This window comes from Arvicola amphibius, chromosome 3, assembly GCF_903992535.2.
Source record: "Arvicola amphibius chromosome 3, mArvAmp1.2, whole genome shotgun sequence".
Taxonomy (NCBI): domain Eukaryota; kingdom Metazoa; phylum Chordata; class Mammalia; order Rodentia; family Cricetidae; genus Arvicola; species Arvicola amphibius.
This window is the reverse complement of record NC_052049.1, coordinates 157,290,748-157,306,753: the sequence shown is the minus strand read 5'-3', so window position 1 is coordinate 157,306,753 and position 16,006 is coordinate 157,290,748. Positions and strand designations below refer to the sequence as shown.

Below are 16,006 nucleotides of genomic sequence, written 5' to 3'. Positions count from 1 at the left end.
ATGGCAGCTCTTAAAAAGGAAAGCATTTATTTGAGGTAGCAGCTTAGAGTTTCAGAGGTTTAGTCCATTATCATCATGGTGCGACTTGTGGCTGGGAGTATGGTGGCATGCAGGCAGACATGGTGCTGGAGAATTCTACATCTTGCAGGCAACAGGAAGTGGTCTGAGACACTGAGTGTTGCTTGAGCATATACGAGATCCCAAAACCTGCCTCCACCGTGACTTACATCTTCCAAGGCCACACCCACTCCAACAAAGCCACACCTCCTAATAGTGCCACTCCTTTGAGGGCCATTTTCTTTCAAACCTCTACAGTTCCTCCCATCATAACCTTGCCAACCTTGCAGTGGTTTGCATATTGTGGTTGGTGCTGTACCTCTTGGGGTTCACATCTGTAATACTGCAATTGGCTTTTCTCCCCTAGGCCTAGCCTAGCAATCTGAAAGCTAGATAACAGGAAGGATGCTTGCGCTCAGTTGAGCTTTGTTTCTCTGTGTTCTGTATCTGAAGTGTGTGGTTAGTTTTCCAGCAGTAAGGCTTTACCATCGTGTTCTGGACAACCAAGTTGCTCTCTTCTTAATGCTGTTCTCTTCCATAAATACAGTTAGTACACAGATACTTTGTAGGCCTTTCTGTTACTTGTGGCTATGACAAGGTTTCCCTTCTCTCATTCTAGGCTCCTAATCGCGAGCTCATGACTTACTGGCTACAGGAGCTTCAACAGAAAAGATGGGAATATTGCAACAGCCTTGACATGGTGAAATGGGACAGCAGGACTTCCCCAACTCCTGGAGATTTTCCTAAGGGCCTGGTAGCCAGAGATAACACAGGTAAGACACAGATGGAAGGCTCCATGTCTGTCCTTTCAAGTTAGCCATTTGACACAGCATTTCAAATTAGCATTGAGTAGAAATGAATTCAGAATGAAAATAATGATAATCCCTTATGAATGGACTATAGTCTACCATGTCAGGTGAGAGAGCCATTTTCAAGCTAGTGCTGGCCTGGGTGTCAGACAGGGCTAATACCAAGCATATTGCAGAGATGGTGGAGGGCAACACCTGTGTATAACTGAAATCATGACCCACAGCATCTGCCTTCTGATCTGGCTCCAAGGCTAGCCTAATGTCTACCATAACTAAAGATGGAAGTCTACTCACCTAAGTATTCATGCTTGGGCCAACTTCCTGACACATTGCATTTCAAATGTGCCAAGAAAGTAACCGCATTCCACTGGTTATTTTCTAGTGTTTCTTAGAAAGGCCTTAAAAGCCAAACACTGATTTGATTTTATTCCAGATTCATGGCATTTTCATAGGTCCTAGTTCGTCCTGGTCATTTGCACCCTAGAGAGGGTGTACTTTTGTACTTGAAAAGCAAAACTTAAGCCCCATGATTAAGCCTTCTCGTGATTGTTGATTGTATTGAGCCCTCTAGAAAGAATGGGACAATTATTTGTAGATCATCTTACAAACCTACCTCTCCCCCTCTGAAGTGTGAGGCTGTTTCTCGTTGCCCCCCCCCCCCCCCATTAGCTTGTTAGAACAAGCCTATGAACTCTAAAATGGCCAGGGCATTGTACTAACGATTTAAAAATTATATTTACATGTGTGTGTGTGTATGTATATGTGTGTGCATGCACCTGTATATACTACAGTGAGCATGTGGAGGTCAGAGGACAATTTTCAGGTGTCAGTTTCTACCATGTGGTTCTTGGAGATGGATCCAAATCAGGTCATGAACCTCAGCAACAAGCATGTTTGCCCACTGAGCTATCTTGCCAGCGCTGTAATAGCATTCTTAGTTAGGCTTTCTTACCGAGATAGGGTCTCACTATGTAGCCTTGGTTAATCTGGAACTCTCTATTTAGACCAAGAAATCCGCCTGCGTCTGCCTTTGGGGTTCTGGAGTTAAAGGTGTATGACACCATGCCTGGCCCATACTAACACTACAAAGGAATGCACGTTACAATTAAAACCAGTACAGGGTTTGTTCTAGCACTTCTGTGAAGAGCTGTGGTCTGCACTCTGTGAAGTAAGTGGGACCCTCTGCTCTGCAGAGCAAGGGTAGTGGCTTCTGAGTTCTGGGCATTTAGCAGCTGTTAGACTAGGGTTTTCCAGCCTTGCTTTTCCTGGTTGGGCCTTTTTTAACAACTGTCCATATGAGTCAGTCAGAGGATACTACCTGATACTGCCTGTGTTTTATCTGTGCATTTCCTGGGAGTCTTTGTCATGGAGACTTAGAATTCTGGCTCTCCTGGGAGCAGAAGGGAATCCTTTATGTTCAAGTGCATGCCCCTCACTAGTTTAGAAAGGACTTCCTGTTGCCTGAGGCTTAGTTTGATTTGATTAATAAGTTAATTTTTATTTTCATTGTTTTGAGGCAGGCTCTGTAATCTAGGCTAGCCTTGAACTCGTATCCTCCTGCCTCAGCTATGTGCTGTACCACTGTGTTGGTTTATGGGGACCTGGGGTGTGGTGGGCAAGCACTCTGCCAACTGAGCTGCATCTTTATCTTTTTGTTTTGTTTTGTTGTTTTTCTGAAACAGGGTCTCATGTAGCCCAAACTGGCTTCAAACTCACTCTGTAGCTGAGAATGGCCTTGAACTCCTAATCCTCCTGCCTCTGCTCCCAGCCTATAGACAGGTATTTGGAAGCCACTGTTAGTGTCTTTTTCAAGACAGAAGCTCTATAGCCTCTTCAAGGTCTCTCGGGACACTAGGAAGAAACTGTAGGGGCATGGGCAGCCTCCATGCTAGTGGCTTATGCCTTTGGCACTGAAGATACTCCCTTGCCTCCACTCTGGGGACACAGATCAATGCTCTCCAGCAAGGACTTAGATGTGTAGCTGAAAGGAGGGCAAAGAGGTAGTACCTAGTCTTGAGTCCCCCTGTCATGGCTGTCCTGCTCCTTGCAAACCGGAGCGGTGAGGTTGGAGAGCCAGAGTGGCCATCTCTAGCTCTCATTTGGTTCCCCTCTGGTTTGTGTACTCTAGGTATGGAATTAGAGTTTGTGCCATGTTATTTGCTCATCCAGCAAGTGCCTGAGGTGGGCCCCAGTCTCGTCCTCAAGTGTTCTTGTGAGCTAGAGTATTTGTGCAGAGAAAAGCGAGAAGTGGAAATTGGGGAAGTACAGGGTAGCCTGGGCCCTTGCTGGGCTGAGCTCAGCATTGGGCTTATTGGGGCCTCTCTGAGGACAGATGGCCGGGGACTCAGTCAGTAAAGAGACAGAAAGGGAGAGGAAAGAGCCAGAGAAGGGTCCTTCCACATTGTCACAGGTCAGTAGGGCTGTAGGAGCCAGCAAAGCCACACCTGGAGGGCCACCCAGACCTGGAACAGACTGGGAGAGCTTGCTGGTTGGCCTTAAAAATTGAGGTGTTTTTTTTTAATCTAAAGGACAGTGGAGTTCTGAAAATTATCTGCATAGAAATAACCTTAAATGTCTTCTAAATTCTAGGTAGGAAATATAAGGAAGAACAAATATTGAAACCTTGAACCACTGAGCCATTTTCAAAATTGTAGCTATCTAGAAAGTGAAACATTCTCAAGTAGAAGGCCAAGAAGACCAGGGACTGGAGGGATGGCTTGGTGGTGAGAATGCTTATTGCTCTTTCAGATAACTTCAGTTTGGTTCACAGCAGCACCCACGTTGGCCGGCTCACAACTGCTTGTAACCGCAGTTCCAGAGGGTCCAGTGCCCATTTCTGGTCCCTGCGAGCACCTGTACATACATGGCATATACACACATGGACATACACACATACATTTTAGAGAGAACTGCATTTCAGGCCCTTTTGTTTCATCATCAGAGGGGAAAACTGGTTAAAAGATACATTTTGTGGTTATATGACAATGTCCTTTAATTTTCTGTCGTTAGCTTGTGGCTAACTGTGCTAACTCTAGCTTGACTGGGAGATGACTTTTTCATAGCACTGGTTTCCAGGAAACATAAAACTTGTCCTATTGCTGTCTAATCACCCAGTCACCTCCCCCAGCTGGACACTTTGTGGTCTTGAGTGTCCATCCATCATGATTCTCCAGGCACCTAAAGCCACTGTGGAGAAACATAGACGGAATTGACACTTTGCACGCAGAGCTAAGTATTTATCTTGGAAGGTGGTCCTGTCTGGAAGCTTTGTGGTCATCAGGCTCTGAACAGGTCACTTACCCATGACTGCAAGAGTGTACACCGTGCCATGGAAACGAAATTTGTCCACTCTCCACATCACAGGGATTGGAAGGGAAAGCACATTGCTAAGGTAGAGATAATTCTGTACCTGCACACACAGGCACGCTCACACACATACCTCTGGTAATGTGACTTCGAATGGGTGGGGACTGTGTTTCACTGCATTTAATAGGAAACTGGATTAACAAGAACGTTATTTCTTTTTCTCACTTATGGGCAGTTCGGTGCTGGAGCTGACTCCTCGGCCATGTCTGACTGTCCCATGCGTAGGACTGAGTTCCTGGCTCATGCTCACTGTCTCTGGGGTGCCACTCATATCACAGGAGGACGCTTTCACAGAGACCTTCCACTTCTCTTTAGCAGTGACTCTCACGTGCCCATTCCTCATTGCTACATCAGATGGTCAGAAGGAAATAAGGAGAGCCAAGTAGTTCAGCTGAGTGTATCCTAAGAAGCACAGCCTCTCGGGAAGCAGGGCGGACAGTTGGTTGGGAACTGGCACTGTCCCATAATTGCCTCTGTTTCTATATTTCTTGTCTTTGGAGAAAGAGACTTTTGTTTCTTGTGTGGTTGTTCAGTTTTTCAGTCAGGTATTAGAAAGTGGGGTGATCTTCTTCCTCTATTTGTTCTCTGTCATCTCTTCACAGCCTGGCTTCTGAGATGTACCTTAGACACCATCCCCACCCATTGTCTGCCAGAGTCAGTTGGATAAGGACCTAGCTTCGAATTATTGCTTTGGAAAGATAAAATCAACTCTCTACATGTAGAGATCTTCATGGCAATTAGGAACCAAGAGTCTGCCTTCAGGTTTCCATAGTGCTTGAGAATCCACAATACTGCATCCAGATTTAAGGTAGATGTCCAGTCCACTCGTTGACTGCATTCTCCACAAGACCTTAAGAGAAAGAGCAGAGGCATCAGGACCCTGCTCTTGGTGAGACTTCCTGAGCATCAGGCATGTGGAAGTATTCCTCACCCTACCCTACCCTCTCTCCTTCCCAGCCCCACTTCTTACTTCAGGGCCAGGTGACTCTTATCTCTGACTCGTGGTTTCAGTGGGCTGAGTGCCTCTACATGGTTGGTATTTCTTAAGAAAATTGTGTTGTGAAAACAGCTTGAGGCGACCACATTTCCTCCTCTGCAGAAGACATCACCTCCTGTAACTGTCACACATTCTGCAGGTCTGTGTGAGTGTGGGCAGAGGTTCCTCTAGACCAGTGCTTCTCAACCTTCCTAATGCTGTGTGTTGTGGCGAGCCCCCTAAAGTCATGTTCATTGGTACTTCATGATCTGTAATGTAAATATCTGAATGCAGGATCATGACCCACAGGTTGAGAACCACTGCACTAGGCCTTTAGGCTGCAAGGAGGCCTGTGGGTGGAGCACACAATAGTCACATGTTGTCTTCTAATGCCACGGCCCTCTGCAGTGATCACAGTGTGCGTCTGTATTACCCTGTTTGTGAAATGCTACAAAATACCCTGCAGTGTCCCCGTATGAGCCATGGTCATAGCAGCGCTGTCTCTGAGAGGCGTGTAGCACTGTGATTCAGCACATCTCAGCAACACCTTCTGGGAAATGAGACGTTCTCAGAGCCAGGTTCTTTGGAAGTCAGGCTGTGGGGGAGATGTGGAGTGCAAATTCAGCTCTGTGTGGAGGGGCCTCTGGAAACCCAGGAGAGGGGTCTGAAAGGAGGCTGTGCACAGCTGGCCAGGGTCTGGGCCCATGGAGGCATCCTGAACCAGGCTCTGGGTTTGAGTCTGTACAAGTGAAGACAGGGGTGCTGTACTATAAATGGCAGATGGGCCTGAGACTGCTGAAGATCAGGGATGGATGGGTAGGAGACAGGGAAGCTGAGTCTGGTGCACCCCTACTAATTCAGGGAACTGTAGCACAATTAATAAAAACCCAGAGACAGATATTTGGGTTCAAGCTGAAGATCAGAAAAGCAAAACAGCCAAGCCACTAGAGAAGTCTTACCTCTACCAGGTCTGGGCGACTGCAGACTGAGCCCTGAGCATTGTCTCCTCCCATCATATATTCCCCTCTAGTGCTGGGATCAAAGGCGTGTGACTCCCTAGTACTGAGATTAAAGGTGTGAGCCACCACCACCTGGATCTGTTTCTGCATTGTTCTTGTGTAATGCAGGGTGTCCTTGAACTGCCTCTGTCTCCCAAATCCTGGGATTAAAGGTGTGTGGCACATTGCCTAACCTCTTGTGACTTAGCTTTGCCCTACTGATATTCAGGCAAGCTTTTATTTATTAAAACATAAATATCACTATAGGGAATTTACCAGGAAATGGCAGGAAGAGGAAAGAGAACTGTGGAAACCTCTGTCACCTCCTGCATCATTTCCTTAGCCCACAGGAAGCCATTCTCGCCTCACAGCAACTTACTGTCATTAGCCATTCAGCAGGTCATGTTACCCATTTCACCTGCGCCCCTCTGCTGCTCAGTGAATCAGAGGGAGCCCCAGGCTTCAGGCTGTGTTCTTGGTGGGAATTATGAGCAGATGCTGGACCAGCTTTAACTTAGGCACATAGGCTGGTCCTCCCCAGGGGCTCTTAGAACCCTGACTTATTGCATCTCTATGGGAACTACAGCTTCTTGAAGGTGTCCCTGCTCCTGACCACGTACTCCTCCCCAATCTGGATTGGGATTGTAGCTCCCTGGTGGAGTGCTGGCCTCGCAAGCCCCAGAGCATAGTCCTCATTCAGCACATCCTGCCCTCCCCCACCTACTGTGGAGTTGCCAGTTCCTTTCCCCACCCCCACACTGGTGTGAGGAAAATAGCCATCTTCCCTGTGAGGATTCCCTGGGACATGCATACACTTTGCTGTCTGCAGGGGTTTCTGGCAAGGTGAGAGCAGGAAGGGAGGGAACAGACTCACAGGCTGGTCAGGTGAGTGTCAGCATTTTTGTGGGAGAGCTGTAGCAGGAAACTGGGACATTACAGGGAAGGAAACTGCCCCAGTCACCGAAATCTAGGGGTTGCCGTAGAATAGGGCCCTAGAAAGTGTACTGTACCAGCTCTCCAAGGTTCACGAAATGCCTAAAAAGAATGGAAGATACCCTCCAGGCAGATTTTCTCTTCCCACTGCAGTTGCCAGACAAAGAACATGCGCCACACTCCGAGCAGCCCCCAAGCCTCTGTTTCTCCCTAGGCTCCCTGTATACTAATGTTAGGGCATGTCCCCTGCTCTCCTTCTAGAGGCTTCTTGAATGCAGCTGCCAGGACACATACTGAAGAGAATCCAGCAGCTATACTTTGGGTGAAGCGTTTTTAAAAACCAAACCAAACAAAAAACAGGCAAAAGTAAATTGGAGCTGCAGTCGCTGTAAAAATATACTCAGGGCTGGAGAGGTGGCTCAACAGTTAAGATCACTTGCTGAGTTATTTCCACATGGCAGTCCACAATCATTCATAACTCCAGTTCCAAGGGTTCTGCACCCTTTTCTGACCTCCATGGGTATCAGGCCTGTACATGGTAAACATATATATGTAGGCAAAGTGCTCAAACATGTAAAATTTGATAAGCAAATAAATAAATAAGCAAGCATACCCAGCCAGGAAGCCGCTTCTTTTTCAGACAGCGATGACTTTTAAATACCATTTCTACACAAGACCCCACTAGAAATCATTTCTGCAGCATGGTCTTCCATGGTCTCCCTGTAGACCTTTTCTGCCCCTGCACCCTCCAGCTCCTCTAAAGTCCTTGAGTAGGCAGGGGTTTGCCGCAAGCCCTGGGTTTTCATAGTAATAGGTACCTTGCCACATCCGAGAGTGTGATAGCGCTTGCTCCTGCGGGGCCTCGCGACCTCACTGCCAGCCCACACAGGAAAAAGAACTGCACCTGCTGATCATAGCTGTGGATACAGCTGGTTGCTTGTTTCCTGGTTAGGCTTAGAACGACCATGCTCTTACTCAAGTTGGGTCTGTGAGAGGCCTGCCTTCAGGAAGTCTATAGAACAGCTCTGACCTTTCTGAAGTAAAGAGTAGACCTTCCATCCCTGTGTGCCCGTGGACTAACACGAGTACTTACAGGTGGTAAGTGCCTGCTATAATTTGACTGTCGGGTGCTGACCAATGTCATCTTTGCTTTCTAGCCATGTGTGTTACTGCCAAAACAGGTGATTCCTTTATCCCTGGCTCAGGCATTTAGTGTCGTGACAAAGTAGCTAGAGTGTGGCCTGAATTAGTGATGTCTGAACTTTTTTTCCTTTTGCTTAATAGATTCCCTTTCCAAATGAAGTCTTAAGGGGAACCCCAACATCTAAGTGAAGAGAGCAGCCACTGTGCTCTTCCTCCTCCCCCTCCAGCAGTCCCCAGGCATCTCCTGGAACCCTAAGACCCAGAGCAAGGGTCTGGCTACTAGAGCTCCATGTATCCTGTGGTGACTGGGAGCTGGCCATGCTGACCTTCCTTAAAGAATTTTCCTTTAGAGTAACAGCTCTGTGTCATGGGTGCTATTCCCTCAGTGCTTGGTGCTTAAGACATGACGGCGTATACAGAAGCTGTGTGTTGTTCTCCCGACAGCAGCCCCTATTCCTGTCACACTCAAGGCTCTTTTACAGGGCATTCTTGGAGCCTTTCCCACTGACACTGACAGCAGTCAAGTCAGTGAGCTGCCTACAAAGTGAGAGTCTCTGAGAAGACATTCCCAACCAGGACATCCGTCTCCAAGGGTAGTCGCTGCCCAGGATTCTTGGGCCCTGTTGTCTTGACCAGCGTTTTGTGGAGACCAGTCCTAAGCAGCCCTGGGCAATGCTGGTCCTATTAAAAACTAATTTTCTTCTTGGCTGTCAGTAGTTATCAGTTCTAGTCAACCTGTATTTTCATAGTAATATTGTGAACACTGTTAAAAAGACATGTAGACCAAGTTGGTTATAATGAAATAGCTTGAAGTTCTGTTCACAAACATTCATTATTCTCAGACGTTGCGACTGGGAAGAATGCAAGATGTTTGGCTTGTTAGGATTATTTCTTTGATCCGGGTATAAAATGAGTAACAGTGTTACCTTCTTGTTTATTAGATGGATTTAGTTACTATTTTTTATTACTTTATGACATTTTTATTTCCTACCCTTACCTGTTTTTCTAATTTTAAAACAATTAGCATGTTGCTTGAAGCAGATATTATTTAAACTATAAATATTGTTATTTCCAAATAAATATTAAGCATCATATTATTTCAAGCTGCAACATCTCCAGAAGTTACATTTTTAAAATTATTTTATTTATATGCATGAGTGTTTGGCTCTGTGTGTGTGTGTGTGTGTGTGTGTGTGTGTGTGTGTGTGTGTGTGTAGTGGGTGTGTGGCACGTTTGTAAGTATTCCACATGACCACAGTACCTGTAGAGGCCAGAAGAGGGCATCACATCTCCTGAAACTGGAAATACAGGCTAGTGAGCTGCCACATAGGTGCAAGGAAACTGAATTTAGATCCCCTCTACAAGAGCAGCCAGTGTTCTTAATCCCTGAGCCAACTCTCCGATTCTCAAAGCTTACATTTTAAAGAAAAGTTTTGAACTTGAACCATGGTTGGGTGCTGTTGCTTTTGCCTGTGGGTTTGCTGAGCTCCTGTTCTGTGATAAAGCTTACTTTTTCACTGTCACGGTTTGCAGTCGGGAAAACATGTTCATATCTGTAGTCTCTCCGTTTCCTAGAAGAAACAGTAAATAGAGTATACAAAGCTGATCCTTGCTTTCCTATTTTCAAATAACAGTTTAATCCTGGAAATTGTTCCTTATCAATACAGGTGAGTGGATTGTGTCATGCCGTTACTGAGGGGCATTGTGCCTTTTCTCTCCCCCTGAACCAACAGTTAATTTTGGTACCCTTGAAACACATCATCACCTTACTATGAGAAGCATGGCTCTGCTTTAGAAGATAGCACACGAGCACAAAAGCCACCCACAGACCGTGATTTTATATAGCATGCATCAAAATGTGCTATTAACATATGGCTGATATTCTTATGTAGTGTGGCAAATCAGTGTTTTATCTGGGATGACAGGTTTCCTGGAAAAGTTTGGGGTAACTGACAATTGTTTACCTTTCTTTCAGATATAATTTCCCAGCACCCAAATCCTTCTGCAGAAAAAGCCAGAACTGTGCTCGCTGTGGAAGCTGCCCCCGGAGAGCTGGTGGGAGACCGAGCTGCTCGCCAGCCAGCCCCAGGGCATCCGAATTCCATTAACTTTTACTCTCTGAAGCAGTGGGGTAATGAGCTCAAGTGAGTCTTTGGGAAGTAGCATATGTTATTGAAGATGGATTTTCCTTGATAATGAGTTATGTTGTGGGTTATATGTTTATATGTGACATTATAAAGCCACTTTACATGTATGAAGGGTCTTTGTGCTTTGCAGCACTTTCTCACATGGGTCATCTTCTTAAACAGTATGCCTGCTGTGTTTCTGGTACCATGCCAAGAGTCATCACGTGGCTTCATCTGATTGCTTGACTATGTCTGGTAGGTCAGATGGCTGACATTTTACAGAGACTGAAACTAGCTGAAGCGGGGTGGGGTGGTCTGAGCTGACAAGGCTTCTAGACGCAGGGCTGGGCTTTTTGTCCCTCCCACTTCACCCTGTTCCCAAATCTCAGGACTGACCCAGAGTTCTGTGCTCTGTCGGTGCATGGGCCAGTGAGAATGGATGTGTGTTTTTGTTTGTTTTATTTGTTTTTAAGAAAGGCTTTGTTGAGCTCTCCTGAGTAAATTGGGAGTATGGGGATCATAGTAGAAGGTGCGGGGGGGGGGGGGGAGAAAAATATATAGCCCAATAAAAACAATTAAAGGAAGGCCTTGTTGAAATTATATATAATTTATCCATTTACAATATAGTATTTTGTGTTTTTTTTTCATACATCCAGAGTTATATAATCAATTATAGAACATTTTGTTGTTGTTACTGTTTGGTTTGTTTGTTTGTTTGTTTGTTTAGCCAGGGCTAGTCTTGAACTTGAACTTGCAGCTGCCCTGCTGTCTCAGTTTCTCAGGTCAGGGATTATAGGCGTGGGTGAGCCGGACTCAGTTTTAGAATGTTTTCATCACCCTCAGAAGTTGTGCAATCCTTTCCTGCCTCTCTTGCCTTCTTTCCCCCTCTCCACCTTCAGTGGTAGGCAACCGCTAATCTGCTTCTGACTGTGTGGATTTGTTTGTTCTGAACCTTTCGTGTAAGTGGGATTGCTCAATACAAGCCCTTCAGTATGTGGCTTTCTGCACTTAGCATACTGTTTTCAAGATTTATCAAGGTGGTAGTGTTTAAATATCTCATTTTCTTTCCTGGTTAAATACTGTCCCTGTATACTATCCTAGTTTTGTTTCCTGTTACTGTGATAAAGCACTCTGACAAAAGTGACTTTATTTATCCGTCTTACAGTTCCAGGTGTGCTCTACAATTGTGGGAAAGTCAAGGTGGCAAGAACCTGGAACAGCTAGACAAATCCAGGCAAGAGCAGGGAGGAAGGAATTCATGTCATGCTCAGCTCCCTTTCTCCTCATACATAGTCCAGGACCCAAACGGCTCTTCCCACGTTGATTAACGTAATCACGACAGTCCCCGCAGGCCTGCAAGCACTTAACTACGGAGTCATCTCCGCAGCCCCAGTGTCATCTGTGTGACCCTAGCTGTCCTACTAGTGTGAGTCGACTGGTGTCTTACTGTGGAATTGGTTTGCATTTCAGTGATGACTAACAGCATCTTTTCCCACGTGGCGATTTTTGCATCCTTTTGTGTTGGATCTGTTCAACATAACAGATCCTTTACCTGTTTAAAATACTATTGGCTTTTTATTACTGAGTTGTATGTATTGTATAGAGACAATTCGTCTATATTGGCAGCAATACGTTTGGTGGACAAAGATTCTTAGGAGACTTGGCTTCAGTTAGAAATGGGAGTTAGTAGGAAGGTTTGTGTTCTGTGCATGAGCTTAGAGTAACTATTAGATAGCTCTGCCCAGAAAAGAGAATATATGTCACTTTTGTACATGACAACTCTTTTTTTTTTTTTTTTTTTGATTTTTCGAGACAGGGTTTCTCTGTGGTTTTGGAGCCTGTCCTGGAACTAGCTCTTGTAGACCAGGCTGGTCTCGAACTCACAGAGATCCTCCTGCCTCTGCCTCCTGAGTGCTAGGATTAAAGGCGTGCGCCACCACTGCCCGGCGTACATGACAACTCTTAAAGCAAGTTTGGAGTTAATGTCAACAGGAGCAATGCCAGCTATGCTGTTGTAGCATTGCATGCTGTAAGAGGCAGACTCCTTGAGAGAATTCTCAGCTGTGCCGCCTCATAATCAACTGTCTCACACAAGTTCCTTAGCACTCTGTGCCGGCATTTCTCATTTGTAAGTAAGCATGCATACCTCATGGGATGGACTGGATGATGATAATATGAACAAACAACATGGAACAGGGCCTGGGACTCAGTTTGAAGGAAAGTGAATGTCGTCATGTTGGGTCTTGTGACGACTGCTCTCTACAGAAGAGGGATGCTCAGACAGATCTCAAGTGCTTATGTTTTTTCTTTTCTTTTGGCTTGTGGGCATGCTGTAGGAGGTTAGAACAAAATGACCTGGGTGAATGGAGAACCTTTATAGTTCCAGGGATTGGAACATGCTAAGCAAGCTCATGCATGCTCTCTCAGCTACAACCCCAACCTGGAGAAAACGGAATGACCTTAGAAATAGTAAAGCTATTTTCCCCCAAAATGAATGGCTCAAAGGTTCTATTTTTGTAATGGATTCAAACTCGTATTAAGATTGATTGAGGTCAGGGTTTGAAGATGACTTGTGTGTAGCTTCATTGTGTTCATTAGTTCAGCTGGGCCTCAATTGGAATCACCTGCTAAACTGAGTTTAAATCCCACACTTTTCTACAACACCTGAGGGCCCACGCTCTGCAGTTACTGTTCAGTTGTCGTGACAGAGTACCATGGCTAAGGCAACTTATAATGTTTGATTTGGGGCTCATAGTTGCAGACGGTTAGAGTCCGCATCATAGTAGGAGGAGGCCAGCAGGCAGGCAGACATGGCACTAAGCAGTAGCTAGGAGCTTGCACCCCTATCTCCAAGTAGGAAGCAGAGGTACTAACTGGGAATGACCTGGGCTTTTGAAACTTCAAAGCCCACCCCTAGTGACACACCTCTTCCAACAAGACCATACCTCCTAATCCTTCCCAAAGAGTTCCACTAGCAAGGGGCCAAGTATTTAAATATCTGAGGAACATTCTTCTTCAAACCACCCTGATGTTCATTGTACCTATTCTTGTATCGTGTGACTGAATCACTTAGTAATCCCTTAAAATATATTTTTTCTATTGAAAGTAAGTTAGATGCTTAGGAAGAAAATTGATAAAGGTTATTATGCCACTAAAATATTGTTGAGACGATGTGGATGGCATAGTTTTGAGGAATCAAGAAGAAGAAAAACTTGTAAAAGCCTGTAATCTAGTCCTACATTGTAAGTGTATTCTTTATTCCATTAAGAGCAGCAGCAGCAGAGAAAGAGTATTGGAAAAGTTGGGTGACATCTTACAAGTGTGGTTTATCCAGGCAGGGCAGACTGCAGCCAGTAGCCCTGGCAGGCAAATCTTCTTACTCACTCCTGCATAGGCACCTCTGTTGTAGGTGTAGTTACTTTACTTAGTTCCCCACTTTAATGAATTTACTCTTTTAACCTACCCCATCCATCAGGTAATGGAGCTAGACCCTGTGTGAAATTCCAGGTGGTATGTATGAATAATCACTGCCTCGTAGAGTCTGGCTGGTTGGTAGTGTTCAGCCAGGTCTGGCTAGAGGATACAATGCTACAGGTCCTGCTCTCAGTCTTTGAGGCCATAAACAGTGTGGGCCTTCCCTTCATGTCAGGTGGAGAACCCCCCACCATGCCTGGGAAGTCGGAGCTTGCTGGGAAGGTGTACTTACCGTTCAAGGTTGTCTCTGCTGAGTCTTCTACTGATTCTGTTGCTGGCTGTGTCCTGGGCCCTTTGTTTCTGTTTTCCTCATGACCATTCAAGCCTGGTGGCAATGTCACTTGTATATGTGACTCAGATTCCTAGGAATCCACTGGTTTTGCCATTTAGGGCTTTGCCTGGTGACTCATCTCTTTCAGAGCCCCATTTCAAAGAGAAGGTCACCCCAGCCCAAACCAGTGCCCAGATATCTGGTGCATTTGGGGAAGTCATTTATGCCTGTGGCTATGTGGTACTTGCTGATGTTTTCCTTGTTTTAAGGCGTAGCTCAGTCTTTGCCAAGAAAGGAGGATTGTAGTCATGTTGCTGCCTCATGGGTGTTTTCAGAACCAGGCCTTCTGGAGGGGAAGCTCGGGGATGGGCTGAAGAAGGGCGGGCTGTATATGTTGCCGTGTCGATGCCCAGTCTTTCCGGCAAGCTTCCTAGGACATAACGCTGTTTGCACCTAGCTAGTCCTCCTCGCCTGCAGTCCTTCCCCTCCTGCTTGGAACCGTGCTCTTCCAGAGGCCCGTTCATTAGCAGGACTGCTACAGCTTAGAGAAGCCGTGAGTGTGGCTTGCAGACAGGAAGACCTTAGATGGCTGGAATGGCATCTGACTCAGTATAGGAAACCAGAGAATGTCAGTCCCTGCCTTATCCAAGGCCATCAAGCAATTAGCCCAAATTTATTAATTTTAATTAGAGCTGAGGGCTATATAAGAAGGAACAGTTGGTATCTTCTGCTGGGCCTGCTGGACCCACTTGTTGCAAGAGCCAAGTTCTCAGTAGCCTGAGTCAACTCATTCCGCTCTCTTGGCCCTGCAGAGGCTTCTCGGTGCCTCAGATTACCCAGCATAACCTCCCCAACTCAAGAGCCTTCCTGTAATCACAACAACAGAGTTCCTTTCCTGAGATTCAGATGTGGCCCTTGTGGGCAGTGGGCGTTACTTATCCCATCCCGTTGGCATTTTCCACTGGTTCCTGCTTTCTCTCTTGCCTCCCCAGCACTTCTCCAGCTCCCATTGGAATACGGGTATTGTGATAGCGGTCGGTGGGACAAGTGGTAGGAAGCACAGCCTGGGCTCTCAATCTTCTCTGAAATACTCAGACCTTGGACCCCAAGCTCTGGCCTAGATGAGCCCAGAGCCGCCTGTCTTGCGTGTTGCCACCCACCAGCTTCATTCAACCTGTCCTTTCTTAGTCCTACGTTTCTCCTTGATAGTGAAAGGCATGCATGCTTATAAAGAGAGAGGCCTGTTCCTGCTGAGGGGCTTGGAGCTAAAACAGAGGCCTTTCTCAATCCACGTTCTAGAAGTAGCTACTAGAAATAGAATCATAGACGTAAGCGCTCTGGAATTCTCTCTGCCTGTTGAAAGAGACCCTGCAGTACACACTCTCTTGGTGCCTTAATGTTCTGACGTTTCCCCTCGACGTGCTTTCTCTGTGACACCCAAGACACGAGGGCCACTGCACCAGTGCTCTTCCCTGCAGAGTGAGAGGCTTGGCAGTAACGGAGCGTGGGTGACAGCTCCAGGATTCCGGGGCTGAGCACTGTATGGTCAGGATGGCCTAACTCAGTAGCTCTTCTGGGGCTACAGACAGATTCAGGAGTGTGGTGTGCCCTTTATTTAACCTGTTTCCTAATTGTAGGTATCTGCTCATCAGTTCAGAGGAAAAATTGCTGAGTCACCTCCAGTGAGAGGGTACCTCCTGTTTTGTTTTCTGAAAACGGTCTGAGGGAAGAGAGCTGAGTACTGCCCCTTGGATTAGCCTGCTTCCTTGCTGCCCCCAGCCTCCTTTAAGTACCCAGACCTCCACCTTAGCCCACCTTTCACCACTGAAAAAGGTTGGGGTGCTGGCTACAGT

The 16,006-nt window shown here is 46.2% G+C and overlaps 1 protein-coding gene across 2 annotated transcripts in view; it reads left to right on the top strand.

Moving 5' to 3' along the window:
• Window positions 1–16,006, top strand: part of Tbc1d2b (TBC1 domain family member 2B) — a 69,395-nt gene that overhangs the window by 23,687 nt on the left and 29,702 nt on the right. For both annotated transcript variants that reach the window (XM_038321624.1, XM_038321625.1), the window contains exons 2-3: window positions 677–830; window positions 10,258–10,426. In XM_038321624.1, coding sequence (XP_038177552.1) covers window positions 677–830; window positions 10,258–10,426 — 323 coding nt within the window. The remainder of the gene's footprint in view (window positions 1–676; window positions 831–10,257; window positions 10,427–16,006) is intronic.